The sequence below is a fragment of the Palaemon carinicauda genome, chromosome 18 (genome assembly GCF_036898095.1).
Source record: "Palaemon carinicauda isolate YSFRI2023 chromosome 18, ASM3689809v2, whole genome shotgun sequence".
Taxonomy (NCBI): Eukaryota; Metazoa; Arthropoda; class Malacostraca; order Decapoda; family Palaemonidae; genus Palaemon; species Palaemon carinicauda.
Genome location: NC_090742.1, coordinates 81,829,973 through 81,842,015, shown reverse-complemented (window position 1 = coordinate 81,842,015; position 12,043 = coordinate 81,829,973). Strand labels below are relative to the sequence as shown.

The following is a 12,043-nucleotide window of genomic DNA, read 5'->3' as shown; positions in this document are numbered from 1 at the left end:
ATTTGTGAAAGAAATGAAACAGTGGGAGCTATGGAAAGGTTCAAGAGACTGATGAGATCACGAATGAGTTACTGCAATATGATGATGATTGTTGGGTTGAATTACAGGCCTAAATTTTATGATGGAAGTAGAGATTTCGATACTCGTTCCTGGCTGTGTGTAAAATTAAATCTAAAGGTAGACAAAGAGAGACAGCCTACAGGTTCGTCGAACCCTGATTCCATCGTCTGGACAGCGCCAAGGACGCTCTTTAGATCACCAATGCGCCAAGAAGAGGAGTTCTCTGGTTGGCTCGCGTCTAAGAGGGCGCTACGGACTCCCCCTGGCGCCATCGTCTACACTCCCGCCTGACTTCATGCAGCCCTTCACGCCGGTGGAACAGCACCAGGACCCTGCATCATCGTCGGAGGACTCAGAGGACTCAGCTAGCTCTTCTTACATCTCTTCCTCCTCTGCCTCATCGTCGTCGTACGACTCGTCGTTTTCAGAGGACTCCGACTCCCGGGAGGCGAGAAGGAAGCGGAAGAGGTCTCGTAAGAGGAAGTCTCGCTCCCGTTCAGGCCCTTCCAGGAAAGAGCAAGAAGAGGCACTCTTCCAGAGACGAGTGGGCTCGAGTGGTTTCCCCCATAGTGGGTCGATCAGGGCCTCTGCCACTCCAGTGTTTGCCTCAGTGGCCTCTGGAGCCGCCCCTACGCCCTTGCCCCGTGTGTCGTCCGCTCGATCCGCCCGTCGTTCAAAGCCGTCGGCTTTGCCATGCCGCTATCCACCAAGTCACCGGCTCCATCCGACCAGCGGAAGAGCCGCTGTTTCGGCCCGTTATCATGGCCTGCATACCCGGTACCACGGCAGCTCTGATAAAGCACCCTGACCAACCGGTAGTTCACCGCGGGCCCCATGCCCCACGGATCTCCCCGGGAGGAGGTAGACCCATGACGGCTACCTCCGTCTCAGCGGATCCACCCGTGGCGGAAGTATCCGCGCCATTGGATCGGCCGGAAGGAGAGAACACAGCCTCCCACATGGATTCATCCGTGCTTGTCGATGCACCCGGCACGGAGGACCAGGTGGTTGAAGGCTTAATGGACGTCGGAGAGTGTTCCATGAACGAGGTGTCTTCTTACAGGAAGGTCCTAGCCCTCATTAGACACCATCACCGATTGAACAAACCGAAGCCGTCGACGGAGCAAGCTTGGCTCTCAGGGTTTTGCCTTATTGCCTTATTTTATGTTTGGGTTCCCCCAGGTCCCTCAATGTGAGGCATCTCGTATATCCACCAGAGAGTTGCTAATGCATCTTCCGGTGTATTTTGCATTTTCCAGTCTTGGATGGTCTGGATGCATCTTAGGCTTATTTTATCTACGCCCACTCCTATATGTTTATTAGATGAGCTGGCAGCACATTAAATAGTCGCTGCATTATCGATGCTGATGCGTAGTGGATTAATGTTCTGTGCGCCTTCCTTAGTTTTCCTGGTATATTTTTTGGCACTATTAATCTACCTCGGCTTGCTCTTTCTGATATTTTTAGCTCCATGATGTTTTCAGTAATTCCTTCTATTTGCTTCCATGCTTGTATTATCATGTAGCGTTCTCTTCTCCTTTGTAGACTGTATAGTTTTAAAAATTGCAGTCTTTTCCAGTAGTCAAGGTCCTTAACTTCTTCTATTCTAGTAGTATAGGACCTTTGTACACTCTCTATTTGTGCAATATCCTTTTGGTAGTGTGGGTACCATATCACACTGCAGTACTCGCGTGTACTACGTACATAAGTTTTGTAAAGCATAATCATGTGATCAGCTTTTCTTGTTTTAAAGTGTCTGAATAACATTCCCATTTTTGCTTTACATTTAGCCAACATTGTTGCTATTTGGTCGTTGCATAACATATTCTTATTTAACATTACACCAAGGTCTTTAATTGCTTCCTTGTTTGTGATTGTCTCGTTATTAGGTCCCTTGTATGCATATACCATTCCTTCTCTTGTTTCCATAATTTATTGATTCGAATTTATCGGAGTTAAATACCATCCTATTATCTCCGCCCATTCATATATTTTGTTTAGATCTCTTTGTAGTGAGTTCCTATCTTCATCACAAGTAATTTCTCTACTTATTCTTGTGTCATCGGCGAAACTTCTCACCACAGAGTTTTCAACATCACAGTCTCTGTCTGAGATCATAATAACAAACAGCAGTGCAGCTAATACCGTACCTTGTGGCACGCCAGATATTACCTGAGCTTCATCTGATTTCTCGTCATTTGCAACCACTATCTGTTTTCTGTTTTGCAGGAATTCTTTTACCCATTTTCCAATCTTTCCCACAATATTATGCTTTCTCATTTTTTCTCTAATATATTATGGTCTACCTTGTCAAAGGCTTTTGCAAAATCTAGATAGATCACTTCTGTGTCTTTTTCATTTATCATGTTTTTGTATGTTTTTATAGTGTGCTATCAGTTGGATTTGTGTACTTTTTTCCGGGCACAAAACCGGGTTGACCTATATTAAACAAGTTATTTTTAACCAAATGATTCATTATTTTCTTTTTTATTACCTTCTCATACACTTTCATAATATGTGATGTTAGACCAACAGGTCTATAATTGCTTGCCTCTAGTCTTGATCCACTTTTGAAGATAGGGGTTATATAAGCTAATTTATGTTTAACATATATCTCACTCATATCTACACTTTGTCTTAGCAGTATTGCAAGTGGCTTCGCGATAGTGTTTGCAGTTATTTTAACAAAATCGCTGAAATTTTGTTTATAGCCTTGACAATATCTGCTTCATTAATATCTATATCTGTTAGATATTCAACATTTTCTTCTCTCATTTCTGTTTCATTATTCTCATTCGCAATTCTTGGCGTGAACTCGCTCTTATATTTTTCTGCTAATATATTTTCGGCTAATATTTCCTTTTTTTCATTCGTTAGCCGTCCTTCAATTCTTAGAGGGCCTATTTCTAATTTCCCTTTATTCATCTTTTTTGCATAGGAGTAAAGTACTTTGGGGTTTCTTTTTATATTTTGAAGTGTCCTTTCTTCTAAGTCCCTTTTTTCATTTTCTTTCGATTATATAATCTTTTGTTCTGCATTTTCTATCTTACATTTTATTTCCATCATTTTCCACACATTTTTTTCTTTTGCAAGATTTTTCTTCCACTTTCTAATTTTCTGAAATAGGATCCTTCTGTCTCTTGGTATGCATGTCTTTTGTTTATTGTTTTTATTTCGGTACATATTTTTCAACAATTTTCTCCAGTATTTTGTACAGTATGTCCGTATTTACCTGTATATTATCACTTACAAATACATTTTTCCATTCTTTATTCAGTTCTTCAATTATTTCTGACCATTTTATATTCTTACTATAAAAATTATATTTTCCATATCCTTCCCAACGTTTTGTGCTTTGATTAATTCTGCGATCACTTGCTTTGGAATGGACTATTAATTCTATGACATTGTGGTCTGAAATTCCCGTGTTATACACTATTATTTCTTTAACATAATTCACCTCATTCACAAATACTAGATCTAGGACATTTTCCTTTCTTGTTGGAATGTGGTTTATTTGTTGCATATTATGTTCTAATAGCATATCTTGAAGCTTTTCAAATTGCCTCTTATCTTCTGCGCTACTCTTACTCTTTTTTTATATATGTATACATACAACCACTTTCTTCTCTCCGTTCTTTCCAATCCACGAAAGGAAAGTTAAAATCTCCGGATAGGAGTATATTCCAGTCTTTATGGTTTCTACATATATCATCTATTTTTTTCTATTATTATGTCAAACTCCTTAGTATTTGGGGGTCTGTAAACTACAATATTCACTAGTTTTTCAAAATTCAAATTCTACCGCAATCAATTCACATTCTGTGTTGCTGTATTTTTCACAGACTTTTCCTTGATTTATGTCTCTTCCATATATTGCGGTTCCCCCTTGATTCCTATTTGTTCTGTCTGATTTATAAGTTTGGAAACCTTTTATCTGGTCATCACTGCCAGTCTCTTGAGAATACCATGTTTCACTTATATTTAATATATCTATTTTTTCAATTTGGGTTAGTTCCTCTAAGAACTCTATTTTCCTTTTAGAGTTACTCGTGACTAAACCCTGTGCATTCATCACTATTATGGTTTGTGTTTCATCCCCATTATTTAATATTGGTAATAATATGGATTCTCCCATGCTTCCTTCCTGTTCTGATATGATGTTCTTTTCTTCATTTCCAGGAATTCTGCCATTAAAAAATCCAACTTTTCTATTATATTTGCTCTTTCGCCTTCATATTTATTTTTGTGTGTATACCTGCAATTATCCCCATATCTGCACCAACCCCTGGCATTATAGATGCATTCTTTGTAGTTGGGCTCTAAATGTGCATATATGGGTTGAAAAGCCTCATATCTTGGGGCCTTTGGTGCATAGCGCGGTATATACGCGGCCTGCTTTATTTGTTTCTTTTTTTGTTTCATTTTTGCTTTAATTTTTCTTTTCAGTTTGCTGAGTTTTCTTACTTTCATTCATGGTTGCAGAATGCATATATCGACATTTTTTGTTGAAACTGCATCCTTTTCCTTCTTTTAGGTTTTTGCATATTTTTGGATGGAGATCTCTGCATTCGTCTCCATATCCGTCTAAATACGCACATTTACCATATATTTCATAATTATGGCCTATCTTTGGATGCTTGTAGTAGCATCTTTCGCCAAATCTGCAATTCCCTCTTTTCAGCAAATTGCAGACTATATCTTACTTTTCTTTTTTTTTTCTTGTTCTTGCTCTTCCCTAAAAGTATGTAGGTCCGTATAGAGTCTCTTGGGTCTATTATTTGTTTCCATCTGATAATTTATTTCTTCATAAGTATGTTGTTGGATGGTATCATAAGTTATATCAATGATTTCCTCTGCATTCTTACACATATCCTGTTCATTTTTCTCTTCTTTTTCTTCTTCTTCTTTTTCTTCTTCTTCTTCTTCTTCTTCCTCTTCTTTATCTTCAACTATTTTCAGATTTAGTCTCGACTTAATTATATTTTCTATCCAGACTAAGCATGTTGAGCAGAATACCTTTGTGTCTCTATTTTTTATTTTTTGCTGTATTTCAGCACATGTAGGGTGTGTTGGAATATGGCAGGCATCACATTTTCTAATTAGTTGTTGAGGATTATTAATGGAATACCATATCTTACATGTATTACACCATTTTGGCATTCTTTTTCCCAATGCATCAATCAGCATATTCACCATATTGGACTTCGTATTGTACTTTGATGGAATGTGTTGATTGATGTAAACTTTCTTTATAAGTCTCTTTATCACTTGGATCTTCTTTGGAATTTCCTCTATTATTTTGCTGATTTTTTCTGCAGATTTGCTCCAGTTTATTGGATCATATTGTTTCAATATGTCTGTGAATATTTTTCCGTCACACTGGTTGGAGTTACTAGTGACCTCTGTTATCAGACGGTCGAGCTCTTGGGGAGGATGGTGGATAACCCGGTCCAACAGAAGCCATCCCTGACCCTCCTGTTGGCTCCGGACATAAAGCTTGGGATGGAGCACGTAGACAGGTACGTCGCAGGACAGGTGAGCTCCCTCAGAGCCCAAGGGTCCTTCAAGCTACTGCCGGGGCTAAGGACCCAGAAGAGGTTTTACGTTCCTGACGGACGGCATTCGGGACCCCGCACGGTGGAAGCGGCGATATCTACCCTCAACTAAGGCAGTTCAGAAGACAGGACCTCCTCTGCCCCAGTGTGCTTTTCTCCAGCCGAGGCTTCCATGATGGAAGATACGGCCCAAGATATTGTTAACGTGACCTCGTGGCTAGACTGGTGGGCATACAGCTTGGTTGGCTTCCAACTATCTCACGACCTTACAGTGCTGGAAAACCAGACTCTGCTCCAGGAACTGATACACTCAAGGGGGAAGGCCATGAAGTTCCTCACCTTCCAGTCCCTCACACAGACGGCGAACTGGGTCTTGCGGAGGAGAGACACGGTTCTTAACAGGTTGGTCTGTAAGCTCCCCGAACGTGAGGCAAAGTGTTTAAGGAACTCGCCGGTGTGGGGTGACTCCGTCTTCCCCCTGAAGGCAGTGGAAGAAGCTATAGAGAGGGTCCGGAAGCTCAAGGAGACAGGGGATCCCAGACCCTCTACAGTAAGATGTCCCACTCATAGAAGTGTTGCGCCGGACGGTCCCCACCCTTCTACAGCACAGACAAGAAGAGACTCCCCTTCTTCGTCCTGGCGGCAATCATCGCAGCCCTCCCGTAGGGGAAGTACTACTCCTCAGGCCTCCTTTAGACCAAATTACTCCGGCTCAAGGAGAGGCCGTTCTAGCCGCGCCTCCAAGAGGAGGTAGGAAGAGAGGCTCCCTACTCCTGCCGAAGCCTCAGATAGGGGGATGCCTCAAACATATTTGGCAAGCATGGCGGGACAACAGGGCGGATCCGTGGTCCGTGGCAGCCCTGAGGGAAGGATACAGGGTTCCCTTCCTGGCGGAGCCGCCCCCTCTGATTCCCGATCAAGGAGCGGAATGGCTGGCACCCAAGGACCCCTTGAAGAAGGCAGCACTATAAAAGGAGGTGTTAGCCATGCTGAACAAGGGAGCTCTAGAACTAGTCAAGGACTCGTCCCCGGGGTTCTACAGCAGGCTCTTCCTGGTGGAGAAGGCGACAGGGTGTTGGAGGCCGGTCATCGACCTTTCGGCCCTCAACAAATTCATCAGCAAGACGGACTTCAAGATGGACACACCGAAGTCAGTGCTGGCAGCCTTGAGGGAAGGGGATTTCATGATGTCCCTGGACCTCAAGGATGCTTACTTTCAGATCCCTGTCCACCCCTCCAGCAGGAAGTTCCTCAGAGTGAAGTGGGGTTCCCAGTCTCTGCAATTCAGGACACTATGCTTCGTCCTGTCGACAGCCCTGCAGGTGTTCACGAGGGTGTTCACTACATTGTCAGCATGTGCACACGAGCAGGGGATCCGCCTGATCCGCTACCTAGACGACTGGTTGCTTCTTTCAGCCTCAGAGGCAGTATTGAAGGAGCAAGGCGCGAAACTGTTACGGTTCTGCTGGGACTTGGGGATCACCATCAACATGGAAAAGTCGCAATTAGTTCCCTCCACCAGGATGACATACCTGGGGATGGTCCTAGACTCCAAATTGGGGAAAGCATTCCCCTCCGCAGAGAGGCTCGAGAAGTTAGATCAGGTACTCCACCCCTTCCTATACATACCAAGGAGAGCCAAGGACTGGCAGAGACTAGTGGGCCATCTGGTATCGTTGGAGAAGTTGGTCCCTCCCGGAAGACTCAAACTAAGAACGGTTCAGTGGAACCTAAAGGAACTCTGGTCCCCGGGAGAATCTCCGCACAAGATGATCGACGTGTCACCGGAGACAAAAGAGACACTGAGGTGGTGGTCCAACAAGTCGAACACCCTGAAGGGGATGCCATTCACGACCGCCCCTCCAGAGATGTTGCTTTTCACAGACGCTTCGAAGGAGGGATGTTGAGCCCATCTCCTCGAAGAAACCGCGAAAGGGAAATGGTCCTCGGAGGAGAGGGCCTTACACATAAATGTACTCGAGCTGTTAGCGGTCCAGAGAGCATGCATAAAGTTCGTTCATCGTCTCCGAGGGAACACGGTGGCGCTCATGTGCGACAACGCCACCGTGGTAGCCTACGTGAATAAACAAGGAGAACTAAAATCAAGGGAGTTGTGCGACCTCACAGCAAGGATCCTGGAATGGCCCGAGAAAGAACACATCGAGTTAATGGCCAGATTCATTCCAGGGAAGAAGAACGTCTTAGCCAACGGCCTCAGCAGGGTAGGGCAAGTAGTGGGGTCAGAATGGTCCCTACACCCGAAGGTGGCCCAGACAGTCCTCCACAAGTTGGGGTCGCCGGTGATAGACCTGCCAGACAGAGAAGACCTTCTCCGTCAACCCCACTTCAGAAAGTTCCACGAAAACCCTCGGTCCCTCCAACTACATGCGTGGAGCTTATCGAGCGTCTGCTGAGGAAGGAAGGATACTTATCAAAGACCCCCGCGAGGATGACTGGTTATCTGAGGAGATCCTCGGTCATGGTCTACCAGGTGAAATGGGCCACATTCACAAAGTGGTGCGCCTCCCAGAACCTGAGACCGTTGGATGCATATATTCACAAGGTAGCAGACATCCTGGTTCACCTGAGAGACGACCTAGGGGTGTCTATCCCAGCTATCAAGGGAGTTCGAGCCGCGCTGGGCCAAGTCTTCCTCCTCAAGGGACTCGACCTAGGAGCCTCGGCAAATTTCTATACTCATAAGGAGTTTTGAGCAATCATGTTCTCCCCGCTCCTTTAGAGTACCGCAATGGAACGTAGCCAGAGTCCTTAAGGTCCTATCTAAGCCACCCTTCGAACCGCTCAGGAATATTCATGATAAAGACCTTACCCTTAAAACGGTCTTCCTCCTAGCCATGGCCTCCGCTAAACGAGTCAGTTAGATCCACGGGTTGTCATACGAGGTCTCGCACTCGAAGAGTTGGAAAGACCTAAGTTTTAAGTTTCTTCCGGACTTTGTAGCCAAGACTCAAAATCCTGCTTCCTGGGACCCCAGGTTCAAGGGCTTTTCGGTCCCAGCAATCCCACGTTCAGACAATCCCGAAGACTTGTCGTTGTGCCTGGTCAGATCAGTCAGAAAATACCTTTGTAAGGACAGTGAGACGAGCTATCACCAACAACAACTGACGGTTTATCCAAACATGTGCGAGAATATAATACAAGGTGCAGACGGAAAAGTAGCATGCGCGCAGACGCCAATCTGGCTTGAACTAACCGCCACAATATGTGAGTTTTTTCACACGTACAAATGCTTGAAATACAAGTCAATAGAAATAGGTAGCGAAATAATAAATACATAAAATTGTAGCTCTGAGGGAGCAGAATAAATATATACAGTGAACCACAGTGTGGCGAAAAGAGAATTTAAATGAAATGGAGAATTCGATGAGAATGCTGGACGAGGGAGGGAGCGATGTCTTTACAAGTACTCCCCCCCCCCAAGACATCAGTCGGCGTAGAGGGCTGATGAGACTAGTCTTCGTATCGTTTCGGGTGTCGGAGGGTTCCTCTTGTTCTTGAACGGAGGGGCGCGTCGGCGGTCGGCTACCTCTCGTCGTCGTTTGTTGCTTTTCTTCACATTGGGCGCCTTGTTTTGAGGTGGCACTGTGGATCTGCCAGGTCCCGCGGAGGCAGTGTCGCTTCCTTCGAGAAACGCCGGTTTCACGCGGTCTATTGAGACCCAGTCCTCTTGGCCATGCACGTCGAGAAGGAAGGCTTTCGTCGTTTTCTTGATTACTCGGTAGGGGCCTCGATAGGGTCTGGTTAGCGGCTGTCGATGAGCGTCGACACGGACGAAAACATACCCACAGTCGTCCAGGTTCCTCAGCTTGAAATGCTTAGTTCTGTCCTGGTAAGTTTTAAGACATGGCCTGAACTTTTTGGCGATGTCTCTGAGATGATCCAGCTGCGTGTCGTCGGTTGATGTGGGAAAGAATTCGCCGGGAACTGCGAGCGCCTCTCCGTATACCTTTTCAGCGGGCGATGGCTCGCCATCTGCGCAAGGTGCGGTGCGAAGACTGAGAAGTACCCAGGGAGAAGGCCATTCTCCTGCAGGCGTTTGAGGACGGCGCGGACGTGCCTCCAGTGTTCCTCCTTGGTCCTTGAGAATATCAGGATGTCGTCGACGTAGCAGACGCAGAATGGTAGGTCACCCAGAATGCTATCCATTAGGCGTTGGAAGGTCGCCCCCGCATTGCGTAGACCAAAGGTTGAGTATGCAAAGTTGTAGGATCCGAACGGTGTCACAATGGCAGTTTTCGGAATGTCCTCTGGAAATACGGGGACCTGGAAGTAAGACTTGAGAAGGTCCATCTTGGTGAAGTATTTCGCGCCATGCAACGCATTCATCAGGTCTTGCATGTTGGGCAGAGGGTAGTGGTCGGGCGTTGTGGTGAGGTTGAGGCGCCTGTAGTCGCCGCAAGGTCTCCAGGTCCCGTCAGGCTTCTTTACCATGTGTAGGGGAGATGCCCAGGGGCTCAATGCTTTCTTACAGATACCCATGCGTTCCATGTCCTCAAAGGCGCGTTTGGCGTCCCTCAGCTTCTGGGGCGGGAGGCGGCGGAATTTGGCGTGTGTAGGAGGTCCCGTCGTCGTGATGTGGTGGTAGATCCCGTGCTTGGAGGGGGATCCCGGCGATTGTCGGAGCTCAGGCTTGAAAACGTCAGGAAATTCTTGCAGAAGGTCGGCGTAGGGCTGTGTCATTACAGCGGATACGGACATTGTGGCAGGGCCTGCTCTCAGGGCGCGGGACCGGCAGGTTCCTGTGTCGATGAGGCGTTTCCTGGCAACGTCGACAAGTAGTCCGTGATGAGCGAGGAAATCTGCACCGAGGAGGGGGCGACTGACATCAGCGATGGCGAAGGGCCAGGAATACGAACGGCCCAGGATAGATATCCTGAGTTTCCTAGTCCCATAACACCGTATGAGAGACCCGTTGGCGGCGACGAGCGAGGGGGCGTCTTTGCTGGGACCACGGTCTAGGTCGGCTTGTGACGGCGGGAACGTTGACTGCATAGCGCCGGTGTCGACCATGAGTCTATGGTTGGAGATGGTGTCGAGGATATAGAAACCATTCTTGCCTTGGTTTCCTGCAGCTGCGATGGTGGTAGGTGGTTTCTTATGGCGTCATCTTCTAGGGAAATTGCATGGTGCCCTACATTTCTTGGCGTCGCTGCCGAACTGCTGGTGGTAGAAGCACCATGCTGGATTAGGCCTAGGGTTCGGACGTGTCGGTTGCGGTGGTTTCCTCCTTGCCAGAGCGTTGATCTCGTCGTCGTCGTCAGGAGGCGTTGATGAAGAGTCTATGGTAGAGCAGCTGAAGGAGGAGAACGAAGACGATACTGATGATGCCCCGTGGCGAGATACTTTGGAGGCCTCGTGGAGCTTCTGAGCCTTCGACAGGAGTTCGTTCATCGGAAGTGTGTCGGCGTCCGTCAATTGGGCCCTTACGTCCTGCGGCAGGCGTCGAAGGAAAATCTCACGAGATACGCTAATCTCGCGAGATAGGCTAATCTCGCGCCGTCGGCCGTTGCTGTCGGTCTCGGGAAACATTAAGAGGCCGGTCAACTCGTCCCACGCCTCGACAGGAGAGGTCTCACCCATGGGTTTGCCGGCCAGGTCCAGTACTTTCTGTGCCGTTGCTGAAACGGAGAGTGAGTAGATACCAATGAGTTTCGTTCTCAGGTCGTCGTAGGAAACTTGGCCAGCCCGGACGTCGAGCCATGGGGAAATCATGTCGAATAACTCCTTTGGGATGGAGGTGAGAACGATGTCGGCCTTGACGCAGGAGTGGCTGAGCCTAGCGACTCGGAAGAGTACGTCCGCTCTCAGGAACCAGGAAGCGGTGTTGTGTTGAGAAAACGGCGGCAGTTTGACTTTGGGCGTGGAGGCGAGGCCGTTGGGCGTGATGGGCGGGTTGAATCCGCCATTGTGGTCAGTCGACGAGTCGGCAAAGAGGTGGGAAGTTGATATGTCGGTTAAGCTCATCCTACTGCCTTACGAATACACCGAGGTGTGGGAGCACCAAAGGCCGAAGCTCACGCCTAAGGTAACAGAGTAAAAGAAGGTAGCACGGCCATAATAAGTCCGTTAATGGCAAAGTCAAAACCGCTGATGCTATTTCAACTCCGGGGTCACCAGTTGTAAGGACAGTGAGACGAGCTATCACCAACAACAACTGACGGTTTATTCAAACATGTGCGAGAATATAATAGAAGGTGCGGACGGAAAAGTAGCATGCGCGCAGGCGCCAATCTGGCTTGAACTAACCGCCACAATATGCGTGTTTTTTTCACGTACAAATGCTTGAAATACAAGTCAATAGAAATAGGTAGCGAAATAATAAATACATAAAATTGTAGCTCTGAGGGAGCGGAATAACTATATACAGTGAACCACAGTTGGCGAAAAGAAAATCCAAATGAAAT

At 46.8% G+C, this 12,043-nt stretch overlaps 1 protein-coding gene across 1 annotated transcript; it reads left to right on the top strand.

Annotated features, from left to right (window-relative positions):
* Positions 1–355: 355 nt before the first annotated feature.
* Positions 356–868, top strand: LOC137657395 (corepressor interacting with RBPJ 1-like). Its single transcript, XM_068391733.1, has one exon. The coding sequence runs from the start codon at positions 356–358 to the stop codon at positions 866–868; it is 513 nt and encodes a 170-aa protein (XP_068247834.1).
* Positions 869–12,043: the final 11,175 nt, after the last annotated feature.